General features: G+C 40.6%; 1 protein-coding gene across 5 annotated transcripts in view; it reads left to right on the top strand.

Annotated features, from left to right (window-relative positions):
• The window catches only part of FBXL7 (F-box and leucine rich repeat protein 7), a 332196-nt gene that overhangs the window by 71451 nt on the left and 242942 nt on the right, over positions 1-17803 (top strand). For 4 of the 5 annotated variants that reach the window (XR_012157376.1, XR_012157377.1, XM_073332295.1 and 1 more), the window contains exon 2: positions 805-894. Coding sequence is in view for 2 of the 5 variants with exons in the window: in XM_073332294.1 (XP_073188395.1) it covers positions 805-894 (90 nt within the window). In the remaining 3 variants the exon portion in view is untranslated. Of the gene's footprint in view, positions 1-804; positions 895-13293; positions 13330-17803 lie in introns of those variants that run through there. The other variant, XM_073332296.1, reaches the window with a different exon arrangement.

Raw genomic sequence — 17803 nt, 5'->3', positions numbered from 1 at the left:
AACCATCCTGCAAATACAAGTGGTCTTGGGAGGGTGGGTGTACCTTCTGTGTAAGGTAAATATGCTGAGAGATAAGAATTACTTCCTGGAGAAAAGGGTATGTGTATTTCCTTTTCATATTGTACTCTTTTTTTTTGTCTTTAGACCATAAATTTTAGTTAAGTTTGGTTATTGGGTCTCTTGAACATTTTTCATAACAAACCATAAGTTTAGTCAATCAGCTATGCAATTAAGCAACTTCCCAATCTGTGAAATGTGAATATAATAAAGGCATGTGCCCAATGTTGCATTGAAAGTCAGTGACAGAGCTGGGCATGGAACCCAGATCTTCTGAGTTTTAGTGCAAGGCCTTAAGTTCAACACCATGCGGACCCCCTCCCTGGTTATTGTGCTTTTAGTGATGATAGTCTGATACAGACCAGTCTGTTAGAAATTTTGATTTAATCCACATATTCACCAAGCAGGGTCAATACCTATTTTCCTTTACTTGGGCTACCTTTGCATTAGTAATATTTAGTGAAAATACAGTTCTTCTCTTGCAACTGCTAATTACAAATTAAAATTTTAAATTCATTATGGAGCTGTGAAAATCTGCAATGGGAGCCTCCCCAAAGCAGGTGAGACTTGCAACTCTAATTAAAAGGATGCTTATTCTGGAGGCTATAATGCATTTACCTCATGCCCCTTCCCAGTACAAACTGAACATCAGCCACTGAACTTGGCATTGTCCCAAGGTCTGATATTGAGGATTCTTCTCCTCTGCTGTTAATATTCACCCTGTTTCTCCCCCACGCTTTTTTGCAGGCAAAGGCAGCTCAAGCATCTCATCCGACGTGAGTTCAAGTACAGATCACACACCGACCAAAGCCCAAAAGAATGCGGCTACCAGTGAAGGTAAGCGCCTGGTGTTCATTAGTTAGGTTATCCCGCCCCATGCGTAATGTTGGCTATTTTCAGAAGATTAACTCCCTGTCCCCAAACCTACCCCACGGTTCCTTGGGAGCATTGTAAATTTAAAACGAAACTCCTCTTTCAGACATCTTCATTTGTACGATTTTAGCTTTAATTGTGCAAGGGTTTAAGTCCGTTCTGCAAAACATAAGTGTAAGGGAGTTGCTGAAAGGAATTTGTTCAAGACATTTATTACGGGAGATGGTTGTTGTGTATTAAGATAGATGTGATCAGACTTCAAGCTTATTTCCAAGGAAAATACTTCATGAAAACACAGTGGGTGGAGCTCTAAGTTAATTTTATTGCTCTACTATGAATGCCATGTGATGATAAATATTTAATGATGTGCTTGGAAGTTTGTGCCAAGGATTTAAAAGTAAATACAGTTATAGACAGAGAGAGTTGACCGTGATTTGGCCAGACTGATGTATTTCACCTGGAGTGATTAAGGTATTTGTCAACTTCAAGATATGGCCTTTTTTGGTGTCTTAGTGGGAGAGGGAAGATTTTATGTCTGTACGAACACCTTATCAAAATCCCTGGTTTATAAATGTATTTCAGGGAACTATAGTATGGGGAACCACCAATATTTCCTGCTGGGAATGCAAAGTTAATAAAATACATCTCGTAACTGGTGAGCATTCAAGGAAAAGCAGTGCTGGCTTCATATTTTGTTAAGACGCAAGAATATTGGCTCTAGACCTTACAGTAATGCTCTTGGTAGCTGATTAGGAACCACCAAACCCATCTGCCACGATTAATGATGCAGGCTAAAAAGTATCTGATCTTTGGACAGTATGTTTAGCTGATGACTCAGACATGAAGATGTCCACTTAATGGTATGTAATCTGGTTAACTAGTGAACAGATTATTCTAATTTCTTAATTTGTTATGGCAGGAAAAATTTAAGATGCAAGCAGTCATTACTCTCTACCTTCCTTCGTGTCTGACACACCTTAATGGTTTAAAAAAGCAAACAGACAAAAGTGTGGATTCAATAAAACAATGCTGTCTGGTTACAGCTATTTACCTTTAAACTCTAAGAACGGTAGAACCTCAGAGTTACGAACATCTCAGGAATGGAGGATGTTCGTAACTCTGAACAAAATGTTATGGTGGTTCTTTCAGAAGTTTAAAACTGAACGTTGACTTAATACAGCTTTGAAACTTTACTATGCAGAAGAAAAATGCTGCCTTTAGCCATCTTAATTTAAATGAAACAAGCACAGAAACAGTTCCCTTAGCCTGTCAAATCTTTTTTTTTAAACTTCCCCCCCTTTTTAAATAGTTTACATTTACACTTTACAGTACTGTATTTGCCATGTATGTATGTATTGTCTCTTCTGCTGCCTGACTGTGTACTTCCGGTTCCAAATGAGGCGTGTGATTGACTGGTCAGTTTGTAACTTATGTTCATAACTCTGAGGTTTTACTATACCCAAATGAGGAGAGTAAAGTAAAATCAATACATTTACTTAAGAGTGATTGAACCCCAAAATACAAATTACCGGAAATGGTCCCAAAACAAGAGCTGGGTGTAAACATTAGGAAATGTGGGGAAATTAAGTCAGGATCCAAATACTGCTTTAGGCCTATATCTAGTAACAATAGATTTTACCTCTCATGGTGGGTGGTAGCCTTTAAGGTTCCAGTTTCACCTTAGATAAATTTTGTCAAGAAAAATGCCTTGATGCAAAAATGAAGGTCTTGTCTACATCCAGGGAAATAAAGAAATTACTAATCAAAGCTGCAAACACTGAAGTGTTCAGTAATCAAAATGTCTTTAAGGATAACCAGGGGAACATCATATAATTTCAAAATAACTTTTAAAATTATTATGTGTAGCTAATGAATGATGTAAATTTTCTCATTGAAGTCTATCAGCTTTACACACCTTCAGTGTAATCCTTAAATAGCTGGTGGATTACTATGCTGGCCCTGAAGTTTTCAGCGTGATTGTATTAATCAAGAGCACAGCAGCAAGAGGAGTTACTGTGGCCCAGCAGAACTAAAATAGCGGACAAGTGAATTTCCTGAATTGTCATGAAGGTTTGGAAGGAGTCCAGGGTAATGGAGTCTCATAGGCTTTTTCTATATCTTGTTTTCTTATTTAAACTACCTCAAACTGTGTAAACCTATCTCTGATTGTGGGTGTTTCCCGACACGCAATGCACGCGGACACCTCTGCTTATTTTGTGTTTGTATGCCTGTGCTGCTTTCATCTCCCTGTATATCTTGTTCCCTCGTGATTGTCAGCCCACAAAATACCAGTGTTGTGCCCTGCTAAAGGACTCATCCTATACACCTCAAAACACTGAAATTGCCATTTCAGGTCTCAGGACCATTTAAAACTCTGTGCTGTTCAGTTGCATTCACCCTACAGAACAGAAGTAAGTCCCCACTGAGACTCAAGATGCGTCCTTCCTACGGGTTGAATGGAAACTTAAGGTTCTAGATTGTGAGAATGCTTTCAATTATTTCATTATTAATACCTAGTACAATAATGGCGAGGGACTAGCCAAGAATGGAGCCCCATTGTCCAGCACTGTACAAACAGTAGTAGTTGTGCCTTTTTATTGTTTACAAAGCATTTACTATTGTTAGTCAATTCATCTTTAGAATACTCTGTGCTTCAGTCTTCCATAGAATCAGTGTAGTAGTCCTAACCCACAACAGACTGTATTTTATACTTTACATGGCCCCCATCACCATAGTATTTGAGCTTCAAGTGATTTGCCAGCTCATGCAGTAAGTCTATGGCAGAGCTGGGAACTTCTAATTCTATCCTTTGCTCTTACTAGTAGGCACAGTTCACAGTACCATAAATAGTCCTATGAAAGGACTATGTGCATGTATGTATGGAGAGGAGGTTATGAAGGGATGCCAGCGGAATTGTTCCACTTGACCTCGAACAGTATGCAAAACGCTACACTAGATAACTGGATGACTGCTTTTTAAAAATACCATTGCATTTCTAGTGGCAGCTAAATTATATGCTCCCTGTAGAGTTAGGAAATAAGGAACTTAAGTATGTGAAGTTGCAGGCCTTCTATTCTTACCCTGCCTCCCAAACCGAATTCCAGCCTTGCAAACTGACCCTAATTCTTTCCAGTTGTGCTGTGCGTTCTCTTTCTCCCTCCTTTCCTTTGAGGCTGTTGGTACAAAGCTGTTGCTGAAGTTATAGCACTGAATATCCATGAAACAGCTAGGAAGAAAAATCTATGGGCCTGATTCACTGTTGCCCTACAACTTATGTAGTATTTCACACCAGAGCAATGTGAACACTTTACTTCCGCCTTGCAGTGGTGCAAATGACTACAGGCAGTTCAGGGCAATGGCAAGGCAACATCAAGAATAGCCTCAGAGCATGTCATCTTGCCATCAAATCAAATGGACAGTTCCACAAAACGGACATACTGTCTATATCTCATGTACTTCTTTAACATTGAAACCTGTTCTCTGTACAGATATTTAGTGCTATAATAGTAATTCCACCACAGCATGTGGACAGCAAATGGATAGCAGTTTCAAAATGAAGTCTTTCTTTTTTTCACCTTCATGAGATCTCCTCAAACCCCAGATGGAATGACACATGGCTTACAACAATGGAATTGCCATTGTTGTGAATGGGTGCTGACGGTGAGGCTTAAGATCATATACTGCATTCAAGATCTGGAAAAACTCTAACTAAATTGTGGCTTTTAAGCCACATCCCTGTGGTGGAGGATGGTGGCACAGCTGCACCATACCTGTAGGAGCTATGAGAGGTTTTGTGACCCAGTGAGACAAAATGCATGCCAACCTCCCAGGTGCATTGGGAAGATTGCTGCTGCTGATGCTCCACCACTCAAAGGGGTACAGCATACCTTAGTCTCCATAGCGGAGTAACTTTACTTGCTGAATCAAAGGGGAGGGATGCATGACCCTAGCTCTTTCCTGTTTCCTTTTCAGACTACTGCCAATACTAGTTAGTCCTAAATCTCTGAGCACAAGAGCTTATACTTAACCCACCCCTTGCATAAGGAGTATAAGGTGGGGAAAAATACCTGGGCCCTCTCTCTCTCCTAAACATTTTTGTGTAGGATTGGCACAGTATTGTTAATCCAGAAACAATAACTGTAGGCCATGAATACACACAGCTTAATGTAGCACAGTTCCTCTTGTTGGTATGCCACCATCCTCTAACTCTGCATGTATTGCATTTCCTTCCCTCCGTCCCAATACCAGAGGCTGGCTGAAATTTGTTCACCATTAACCAATTAAAGTTAAAGAAATTCAAGAACATGTTATATATCCCTACCCCTGGTTCTATTTTGGGAAGCAAAGGATGAAACTTTTTGTCATGGATTGTTTAAATGCTCTAAAACCCCACACTGTCAGTTTACTAGAGACAGTCTTGGCTGAACAATCATATCATTTAAAATTTGGCTCTTAATATGAGTCTCTTGTAATAATCTTGCACTGCTTGTTCCTGGCATCCAGCTGTAGTGTAGCTCTTGGGCAGCCTGTAGAAAATAGTTTTGCTTTTTGATTTTTCAGCCTGGATCAGTGTTGTTAACTTGACTCAGTTTCCAATGGGAGATGAATGCTGTTTGATCTGTGTGTATTTTGTAATAGTTACCTGGTAATGTGGAAGCAGCAGTGTTACTGGCAGTGTTATTTAGTCCTTCAACCATTCCTATTTATGAAAGTTCCAGCAAACACATCAATGGCTTATTTTTTCCAGGCCGGTAAAACCAATTTTGAAGTCCATGACTGCAAAGAAAAATATTCTCAGGGAAGGTTTAACCACTGAAATGCATTGCATCTGTGTCCTGTCCCAGGAACCAAACATCATGCTATAGCAGTGTGATTTTTTTTTTCTAATTTTTCTTAGAAGGACCAGTTGAGGTTGACTTCTAATTATAATTATTTTTGCAATATTCAGTTTCATTTGGCTTTACTATAGCTGATTTATACAAGAAATTTGGTAGAAGGGGAGATTTTTCTTTTGCGGTAACTTCTGAATTCCAGCCTGCATTTTTCTTAAGAATCCATATCCATGGTATTCTCCACAAATTACCTTCAGTGCAGTAGATGAAAATGATCATTCTGTTACAGAGAATATGTGCGTACAAAAGAGGACATGAAAAGAGCAGAGAGGATTTTCTAGAGTGCTACTTGCAATGCTAGGTTTCAGAGTAACAGCCGTGTTAGTCTGTATTCGCAAAAAGAAAAGGAGTACTTGTGGCACCTTAGAGACTAACCAATTTATTTGAGCATGAGCTTTCGTGAGCTACAGCTCACTTCATCGGATGCATACCGTGGAAACTGCAGCAGACTTTATATATACACAGAAAATATGAAACAATACCTCCTCCCACCCCACTGTCCTGCTGGTAATAGCTTATCTAAAGTGATCATCAAGTTGGGCCATTTCCAGCACAAATCCAGGTTTTCTCACCCCCCCACCCCCATACACACACAAACTCACTCTCCTGCTGGTAATAGCTCATCCAAAGTGACCACTCTCCCTACAATGTGCATGGTAATCAAGGTGGCCCATGTCCAGCACAAATCCAGGCTCTCTCACCCCCCCCCCTTTTTTTTTTCTCCCCGGGGACACACACACACACACACACACACACAAACTCACTCTCCTGCTGGCAATAGCTCATCCAAACTGACCACTCTCCATGTTTTCCTACCCCCGCCCCCCAGACATTCTGGTTAAACTTGGAGAGTGGTCAGTTTGGATGAGCTATTGCCAGCAGGAGAGTGAGTTTGTGTGTGTATGGGGGTGGGGGGGTGAGAGAACCTGGATTTGTGCTGGAAATGGCCCAACTTGATGATCACTTTAGATAAGCTATTACCAGCAGGACAGTGGGGTGGGAGGAGGTATTGTTTCATATTCTCTGTGTGTATATAAAGTCTGCTGCAGTTTCCACGGTATGCATCCGATGAAGTGAGCTGTAGCTCACGAAAGCTCATGCTCAAATAAATTGGTTAGTCTCTAAGGTGCCACAAGTACTCCTTTTCTACTTGCAATGCTGTTTCACATGTGCTATGATTGAATTGCACACTGTTTCAATGTGAAAATATAATTGCTTCTGTAGCATCCATTCATACTTGTCACACCAAATAAGTGGCAGTTCTTTGAAAATGACGTCTGTACTGTGCATGCAGTGCTAGAGGGCTGTGGCTCTGGCAGTCACAATCTGACGAATACTTACAGCTGCCTTGTCTTTGGCAGTGTACAGCTTCTGGGTTCATCATCTGCCCTTAGCTGGCTAAACTGGATTGCACTTCTAGGAAGCATATCTTTGTCTGTGATGTGAAATATAACTTTTAAAGAGGAGCTTTTATAAGGTGTTTATAAAGGTGATATCCTTTATAATATTGTCATAAGGGTGTTATGCCAGGCACAATATCAGATGACTTCTTCATTTTGATGGAAAGTTTTAGGCATCTGGCTGAGATTCACCCAATAGTGTTGCTATCAAAGTCCTTACCTCCAGCTATCCCTTTTCCTGCTATCACAGAGAGTTAAACAGACCAGAAGACATATGTGTAAAAGTTGACATTGACTGTGATTAATCTTGCTTTGGAATTTGCTGTTGCCCTCTCCTAACATGTAGGTTCCTAGCCCCACAGAATTTGCAGCAGAAATGAGGGCTGTAGAATGGGCATTCCCCCCCTTTCAAACTAAGAGCTATAGTAGTTGACAATCAAGTCCTACAGTATGTGAAATATTGGGAGAGTCCTACTTGGTTGTGAGCTTTATGCATTCCTAAAGCTGTGTCAGCAAGACTGGTAGGGTATACCTACACTGTAATTAGACACCTGTGGCTGGCTCGTGCCAGCTGACTCAGGCTAAGGACCTCTGGCTAAGGGGCTGTTAAACTGTGGTATAGACACTCAGGCTGGAGCCTAGGCTCTGGGAACCTCCCACCTCGCAGAGTCCCAGAGCCCAGGTTACATCCCAAGCCTGGATGTCTACGCTGCAGTTAAACAGCCCCTTAGCCTGAGTTGCATTAGCTGGCACAGGCCAGCCATGGGTGTCTAACAGCAGTGTAGATATACCCTTAGTTTTTGTTCTGAATGTTGATAGGCAATGTTAGAAATGAGTGTTTGTCTGGATATGGAAAGGCATACAGGTATGTACTTTGGATAGCTTGTTTTTTGATTTTGGAAATGCTTGAGGTACTAAAGTTATCTATCCAATTCAAGCCCTTTTATAACCAAATGGTAATAAAAGTCCTTGAAAATAGTCGGAGAGGATAGTTGTGGGAACTAATTTCAGCAAAGCTTGTAGCTTTCCCTGGAATCCCAAGAAAGTGACTTCCCTCCAACTTCTTTGTTCTGTGCTTCAGATCGCTACTTGTGATGTGATAAGATACTACAGTCTATATGACAGGTTTCAGAGTAGCAGCCATATTAGTATGTATCCACAAAAAGAAAAGGAGTACTTGTGACACCTTACAGACTAACAAATTTATTTGAGCATAAGCTTTTGTGAGCTACAGCTCACTTCACTGGATGCGTGCAGTGGAATATACAGTATTGGGATTTTATATACACAGAGAACATGAAACAGTGGGAGTTACCATACACACTGTAATGAGAGTGATCAGGTAAGGTGAGCTATTACCAGCAGGAGAGGAAAAAAACTTTTTGTAGTGATAATCAAGGGGGGCCATTTCCAGCAGTTGACAAGAACGTGTGAGGAACAGTGTGGGGGATGGGGGGGAATAAACATGGGGAAATAGTTTTACTTTGTGTAATGACACATCTACTCCCAGTCTTTATTCAAGCCTTTTTAGTTTTAGTTGGGGCCCCCTAAACCTCTCTAGCAGATCATCAAGGATCTACAACCTATCCTGAATGATGATCCCTCACTCTCGCAGATCTTGGGAGACAGACCAGTCCTTGCTTACAGACAGCCCCCCAACCTGAAGCAAATACTCACCAGCAACCAAACAACAAAAACACGAACCCAGGAACCTATCCTTGCAACAAAGCCCGTTGCCAACCGTGTCCACATATCCATTCAGGGGACACCATCATAGGGCCTAATCACATCAGCCCCGCTATCAGAGGCTCGTTCACCTGCACATCTACCAACGTGATATATGCCATCATGTGCCAGCAATGCCCCTCTGCCATGTACATTGGCCAAACCGGACAGTCTCTACATAAAAGAATAAACGGACACAAATCAGAAGTCAAGAATTATAACATTCAAAAACCAGTTGGAGAACACTTCAATCTCTCATGTCACTCGATTACAGACCTAAAAGTGGCAATATTACAACAAAAAAACTTCAAAAACAGACTCCAACGAGAGACTGCTGAATTGGAATTAATTTGCAAACTGGACACCATTAAATTAGGCTTGAATAAAGACTGGGAGTGGATGTGTCATTATAGAAAGTAAAACTATTTCCCCATGTTTATTCCCCCCCATCCCCCACACTGTTCCTCACACGTTCTTGTCAACTGCTGGAAATGGCCCCCCTTGATTATCACTACAAAAAGTTTTTTTTGTCTCCTGCTGGTAATAGCTCATCTTACCTGATCACTCTCGTTACAGTGTGTATGGTAACACCCATTGTTTCATGTTCTGTGTCTATAAATCCCCCTACTGTATTTTCCACTGCATGCATCTGATGAAGTGAGCTGTAGCTCACAAAAGTTTATGCTCAAATAAATTTGTTAGTCTCTCTAAGGTGCCACAAGTCCTCCTTTTCTTTTTACAGTCTCTCTATATATTTTCAGGTGGGGTCTTTTAAAAGTAACCCTACAATTCAAATGATGAAGCTTTTTTGTACTTTTTGTATTATTAAACTCATTAATGCATAACAACTCTCTGCTTATTTTTCACAGTTAGAAATCTAATACACTTCATGTACCTTTCCCTTGCTGTATCTAAAACGTTCTGTGGTGGTTTTAGAAGTTTCCAATGAATAATGGCATAAGCAGCCAACTTTCAGATAATTTTTATGAACCATAGAGACATACAAGTATACATGAAGTATACATGAAATCTGTAAAAGCAATAGGTTTCCATCCTTATACATCTTCATGAAACCATCTCACAATGCTTGTTAGCAGTAAAAAAGATGAAATGTTTGCCCTGATGTTAGGGGGAAAAACAATTAGCCCTTGCTCTCACCCCTCTAGGTGCTTGATTTGACTCTAGGATCCCACAGAGTTCTAGATTCAGAGTCCAGTCTACACAGGCATCTTTTATTGGTGTACAGAAATACAGCTCAAGCTGGGTGCCTCCGGAGAGGGACCCCGCCCCTCAGAAATTGCAAGCAATTATACCCTTTACAGTTGGTAACACCGCCCTCGCCCATGTCCAAAGTCCAATCCCCTAATTTGAGTAAGGGTCTCTGCTCTTTCCCATTGGACAGTTCTGTTGCTGAGTGGACAGTCCGTTGCCAGGTGCTGGATTTGCTCCGGGAGACAGTCAGTCCTACTCTTTACTTTCTTTTTTATCTTCAGTGATAACGGGCAGTCTCAGCAGGCTTTGTAGCTGCTTCTTCAGCATTCCTCTCAGGTCAGCTTGACCTCGGCCTAAGGCTTCAACTACTTTAATCACTTATGCTAAGATAGTAACTTATGCTAAGTTAAGAACAAACTTACTGAACATTCATATAAAATAGCTTATAAGCACTTTTTTATAACACCTGAGTACCTTATGAAATATGGGCTATTTGACTTTCTGTATATAACCATCCTTCCTTCCCAGAAAAAACTGAGATCTAAAACAAAGTCTTTATCACTGCTTTACATAGGAATGTGGTAGGTGACATTGTTTGAATTTCAGAGGGGTAGGCCAATTTCAGAGCAGTAGGCCAATTGAAGGCCAGTTTAGTCAGGGTACGTAAAAGGATAAATAGACACAAATTGGGCATCAGGAATGGTAACATGCAAAAGCCAGTAGGAGAACACTTCAGTCTCCCTGGACACTCAATAACAGATTTAAAAGTAGCCATTCTTCAACAAAAAAAAATTCAAAAACAAACTTTAAAGAGAAACTGCAGAACTACAATTCATTTGCAAACTTAACACCATCACTTTCGGCTTGAATATGGACTGGGAGTGGCTGGCTCAATACAAATGCAATTTTCCCTCTCTTGGTATTGATACCTCCTCAACAATTATTGTCGGGACCACGTCCACCCTGACTAAATTGGCCTTCAACATTGGTTGTCCGCTTGTAAGGTTACTCCCTTCTCTCCATGTGCCTATATATATATATATATATATATTTATGCCTGTATCTGTAATTTTCACTCCATGCATCTGAAGTGGGTTTTTTACCCACAGAAGCTTATGGCCAGATAAATCTGTTAGTCTTTAAGATGTCACCAGACTCCTCATTGTTTTTATTGTTTGAGTTGAGCATAGAAAAGTTTTATTTGGATTACTTCAACATGCATTTCATTTCACCCTACAGGTGTGCGCATGTTGGAGCACTACTAAAGCATACAAAAAACATTTAGAATATGGGCTCTCTTCACCTGGGATGTCATTTTATGTCAGCATTAAAACTGCTTACCCCAGTTCAACCTACTTGTATGCTCTGTAATACATAGCCTTTTCAAGAGACAGGAGGAGGGAGAGGGTTGGAGGGAGGATGGCTTGAAGGTGAACTGACTTCGGCTCTCTCAAACCAAGGTGGGAAATAAGTTAAAGGACCCAACACTGAAAATGTCCTTCTATCAAAGCGCTGCTTGTTAACACAGAAAGGCTGGCTCAGGAGCCTCCACTTATCTCCTTTGCTGTTTTCTCCCAGAGAGAGAGCGAGAGAGAGAGAGAGAGAGACATGTTGTTGTGATGGGTTCGGTCACAGAGATCCCCTTGGGACTGTCACCTGACATGCTGAAGTTACCTCTGAGCTCATTTTCCACTGCTAGCTTGGGACTCCAGAACCCTGCCTTGTTGAGCCAGACATGCTAGTCTGCTGCAGCAGACCCAGGTCTGGTCCACACCCCCAAAGCTGCAGACTTTAACCAAAAACTGCTCAGCAGGTCACCTATCTCCAGCACCCAGACACCGAGTTCCCAATGGGATCTAAACCCCAGATAAATCCAGTTTACTCTATATAAAGCTTATACAGGGTAAACTCATAAATTGTCCACCCTCTATAACACTGATGGAGAGAGATGCACAGCTGTTTGCTCCCCAAGGTATTAATCACTTACTCTGGGTTTACTAATGAACAAAATTAATTTTATTAAGTAAAAAAAGTAGGATTTAAGTGGTTTCAAGTAATAACAGACAGAACAACGTAAGTTACCAAGCAAAGTAAAACACAAGATGCAAGTCTAAGCCTAATACATTTAAGAAACTGAATACAGGTAAATCTCACCCTCAGATGTTCCAATAATCTTCTTTCACAGACTAGACTCCTTAGTCTGGGCCCAATCCTTTCCCCTGTACAGTTCTTGTTCGTTCCAGCTCAGGTGGTAACTAGGGGATTCCTCATGTCTGGCAGCCCCCTTTGTTCTGTTCCACCACCTTTTATATCTTTGGCACAATGTGGGAATCCTTTGTCTCTCTCTGGGTTCGCACCCTTCCTTCTAAATGGAAAAACACCAGGTTTAAGATGGATTCCAGTATCCTGTAACATGTTCACATGTCCTGTGAGACTTCATTACCCACTGGCTGGCATCCACTATACAGGAAGGCTTACAAGTAAACAGAGCCATTTACAACCAGTTGTCCTAGTTAATGGGAGCCATCAAGATTCCAAGCCACCATTAATGGCCCACACTTCGCATAGTTACAATAGGACTTCATAGAGTAATACTTCATATTTCTAGCTTCAGATACGAGAATGATACATTCATACAAATAAGATGAAAACACTCAGTAGATTATAAGCTTTGTAATGATACCTTAGAGGAGATCTTTTACATAAAGCATATTCCAGTTACATTATGTTTACACTCATAAGCATATTTCCATAAACATATGGAGTGAAATGTCACACATGGTCTCTGATAGTGTACTCAAGGCAGCTGAAGCATTTAAAGACATAATAGTCCTCAAATGCATCACTGATCACAAGTGTAACATAGGCTGCTCATGTTCTGCACTAGCTGAAGCTTTTGAAAAGTCTAGCATTGTATCCCCTTATAAGTGGTTTTTACACTAATCCAGTGGTTTTCAAACTTTTTCAATTGCGGACCCCTACAAATTTTTGAATGGCAATGCAGACACGTTTGGAAATCTTAGACCTAGTCTGTGGACCCCCAGAGGTCTGTGGACCACAGTTGAAAACCACTGCACCCATCCGTTCCTGAGATGACCGAAAAATGGATCAGCGTAGCAAGGTTCAAAGCTGAAAGAGAGGATGTAAACGCCTAGCCAAGAGAATTTGCTGTAAGTATGGCTAAAGGTGAGGGGCACTTTATGAGCTGCTTCTTAATCTGATACTGGCTGAGGTATTTTCTCATAAACCCGACTTTTTTTTATTTTTTACATCACTTTTTGTGCAATGTTAGAAGCTGATTCTAATATGAATGCTGAATATCCAGATAACACACATTCTGGATGTTGCATGAGTATATGTGTGATCCCTGGCTCCTTTACCGGTGAATCCCTCATCCCATCTCTCTCCTTCTCTTCTTGCAGCAACAGCATTTAGCAGGGAGTGCTGCTCGTCGTCTTGGGACCATGCCGCATATCTGTTCTCTAAGTGGGTCTTATTGCATTCAGCAAATTATCTGGTTTTGATGTGAAATTCTAAATCTACCCCTGTTCATTTGAAATTAGGCCTATGTTCAGTTGGCTGTGGAGTGAAGTGAGGGCTGTTTTGAATTGGTTGTGAAACTCAAAACCATTGAGTTTCCTGTAGTTTCATGAGTCTTTGCAAACAGCAGAACTCTAGATGACTGTAATGTTACTTTTTGCTACATTCAGCAACGCATCATTGAAGCCAAAAATCAGGGTGTGGGGTGGAAGGCATGACAGTCAATAAATCCAAAACTATAAACACTTTGGCACAATAAACAGCATTCACTATTTATTTAAACTTCTTGTAACCATCATATCTGAATGCATACGCAAGGGTAATCGGTTCAAGCAGCGTGTAGAAATACAAAGTAGTTAGGCTTGGCAGAATATGATTTTTAGTCACTTAGGTGAATAATACCTGTTTTGTTTTTGAGTACTTTTAATTTTTTAATTTAAATTTTCAGTTTTAGGAAATTATGGAAGCGTCAGATGACTAACTTTCAATGTTTGTTATTAAATAAAGCTTTATAACCGTGAAAACACAAGTTATCAACATCCCATGTCAAATATAAAAAGTAAATTTCCTTAAATCACATTTAGTTCTCGGGCAGCATTTTTTTGATCTTGCTAAACTTTGATTATTATCGGAAATATTCTTTTGTTGGTTTGTGTACGTGAAGTGAAATTGGCATTACTGATTTGAAAAAAATCTAATCCTTCAAACCTTAAGTCCATAGTCTTGGATTTAGGTATTTTTATGTGTAACCTCATTGTACTATGCATTTATCTAATAGGCTGTAGTCCTAAAAAGTTGCTTTGCTAATTATAACAATACCACTGCAATCAATGGCTAAGAGTCAGAGTTCAAATACAAGACAAAAGGTGATTGGGACATTGGCAAGACTCAAGCTGCAAATTGAAACCTTACATTATTCTAGCTAATTTGGATTGAAATTCTATAGCCAAATGTTTAAAACTCTCTTACCCAAACAGTACTAAGGACAAATTGGAAAGGTACATAAAATTGTAAAGCTGCAGATCAAACAAGTTGAAATGTGAGACTTATCAGAGAAAATGCATTTACACTATACTTTAAAAGCAGAATAACTTGCTTTGGGGAGAAAACAGCCTTTTAGAAAGCTGGTTTTAGTTAAAAGCTAGGTCTGATATTTTGTGGCAGAGACCACACTTAAATCTTGCAAAGGAAAAGGTTTGAATTATTTTAGAGAGAGAGGTCTGATTTTAGAAATAGTATTGATAACTAGGTCCCAAATGTAATTTTCTGCTGTAAGTCACTAACAAACAGGTATGTGAGTAATTGAGTATACTTTTGTACACTGCCTAGCATAATGGGGCCTGGCCTGGATTTTGCTCCTTTCTGTTGCTGCTTGGCCATTGCTGGATTTCAGGGGCTGAAGCTCAGGCTCTGAAACCCAGCAAAGTGGGAACATCTGCTTGGCTATTTTTAGTGCCATAGCATGAGCCTGAGTCTGTAGACCCTAGCTGTGAGACTCACTGCTGCAGGATTGTTTTTTTTGTTGTTGTTGTTGTTTTGCAGGTTAGACATACCTTTAGAGTACTGCCCACTCATGGCTCTTCTTTTGGCAAAGTGGAGGTCAAGGAAAAATTCTTTAAGCTCTCTGTTGATTCAGAGATTTCCCAGAGTTCACCAGATTGGGAAAATCACCTTCTTGCATGCACAATTAGTTTGTTCTAATGCAATATGACTCAAGCCAGTGCGTTAAAGACTAATGAGGCACGAAACGTACTGTACATCGTGTTTATCCATTTCACAAGATGCATAGCCAGGACTCCTCGTCACTGAGTGGCTCTGATTCGTGCTGGGGTAATGTCACTGAAATCAATGCAAACAACTTGGAATAATGTAGTGGTGAATCAGGCTCATGATTTTTAATTTGACAATCTTTCTTTGAGCACAGTTAACGTTAATTTATAATGCATAATCTATACAACTCAACTCTGCTCTGTTCTCTTACTTTTGTATCTCAAATGTGAAATTTCAGAACTACTAACTATAGTCTGTAACCTAGCATTTAAATCAGCTTCTGTACCAGATGACTGGAGGAAAGCTAATGTGATGCCAGTTTTTAAAAAGGGCTCCAGAGGTGATCCCGGCAATTACAGGCCTGTAAGCCTGACTTCAGTACTGGGCAAACTGGTTGAAACTATAATAAAGAACAATATTGTCAGACATGTATAGATGAACATAATTTGTTGAAGAGTCAACATGGTTTTAGTAAAGGGAAATCAGCCTCACCAATCTACTAGAATTCTTTGAGGGGCTCAACAAGCATGTGGACCAAGGGGATCCAGTGGATATAGTATACTTAGATTTTCAGAAAGCCTTTGACAAAGTCCCTCACCAAAGGCTCTTACACAAAGTAAGCTGCCACGGGATAAGAAGGAAGGTCCTCTCATGGACTGGTAATTGGCTAAAAGATAGGGAACAAAGGGTAGGTATAAATGGTCTGTTTTCAAAATGGAGAGAGGTAAATAATGGTGTCCCTGAGGGGTCTGTTCTGGGACCAGTCCTATTCAACATATTCATAAATGATCTGGAAAAAGGGGTAAACAGTGAGGTGGCAAAATTTGCAGATGATACAAATTTACTAAAGATAGTTAAGACCCAGGTAGACTGTGAAGAGCTTCAAAGGGATCTCTCAAAACTGGGTGACTGGGCAACAAAATGGCAGATGAAATTTCATGTTGATAAATGCAAAGTAATGCACATTGGAAAACATAATCCCAGCTATACATATAAAATGATGGGGTCTAAATTAGCTGTTACCCCTCAAGAAAGAAATCTTGGAGTCATTGTGGATAATTCTCTGAAAATATCCACTCAATGTGTGGCGGCAGTCAAAGCGAACAGAATGCTGGGAATAATTAAGAAAGAGATAGATAATAGGACAGAAAATATCATGTTGCCGCTATAGAAATCCAATGTATGCCCACATCTTGAATACCTTGTGCAGATCTGGTCACCCTATCTCAAAAAAGATATATTGAAATTGAAAAAGGTTCAGAAAAGGGCAACAAATTTATTAGGGGTATGGCACAGCTTCCATATGAGGAGAGATTAATAAGACTGGGACTTTTCAGCTTGGAAAAGAGACGGCTAACGTGAGATATGATTGAGGTCAATAAAATCATGACTGGTATAGAGAAAGTAGAATCATAGAATAGAATCATAGAATATCAGGGTTGGAAGGGACCTCAGGAGGTCATCTAGTCCAACCCCCTGCTCAAAGCAGGACCAATCCCCAACTAAATCATCCCAGCCAGGGCTTTGTCAAGCCTGACCTTAAAAATATCTAAGGAAGGAGATTCCACCACGCATTTAGAATTCCACAACGCATTCCAGTGTTTCACCACCCTCCTAGTGAGTTTTTCCTAATATCCAACCTAAACCTCCCCCACTGAAACTTGAGACTATTACTCTTTGTTCTGTCATCAGCTACCACTGAGAACAGTCTAGATCCATCCTCTTTGGAACCCCCTTTCAGGTAGTTGAAAGCAGCTATCAAATCCCCCCTCATTCTTCTCTTCCGCAGACTAAATAATCCCAGTTCCCTCAGCCTCTCCTCATAAGTCATGTGTTCCAGTCCTCTAATCATTGTTGTTGCCCTCCGCTGGACTCTTTCCAATTTTTTCACATCCTTCTTGTAGTGTGGGGCCCAAAACTGGACACAGTACTCCAGATGAGTCCTCACCAATGTTGAATAGAGGGGAACAATCACGTCGTTTGATCTGCTGGCAATGCCCCTACGTATACATCCCAAAATGCCATTGGCCTTCTTGGCAACAAGGGCACATTGTTGACTCATATTCAGCTTCTCGTTCACTGTAATCCCTAGGTCCTTTTCTGCAGAACTGCTGCCAAGCCATTCTGTCCCTAGTCTGTAGCGGTGCATGGGGTTCTTCCGTCCTAAGTGCAGGACTCTGCACTTGTCCTTGTTGAACCTCATCAGATTTTTTTTTTTGGCCCAATCCTCTAATTTGTCTAGGGCCCTCTGTATCCTATCCCTACCCTCCAGCGTATCTACCTCTCCTCCCAGTTTAGTGTCACCTGCAAACTTGCTGAGGGTGCAATCCACAC

The sequence above is a fragment of the Lepidochelys kempii genome, chromosome 2 (genome assembly GCF_965140265.1).
Source record: "Lepidochelys kempii isolate rLepKem1 chromosome 2, rLepKem1.hap2, whole genome shotgun sequence".
Lineage (NCBI taxonomy): Eukaryota > Metazoa > Chordata > Testudines > Cheloniidae > Lepidochelys > Lepidochelys kempii.
Note: the sequence above shows the minus strand (reverse complement) of the source record. Positions and strands in the feature narration are given on the sequence as shown.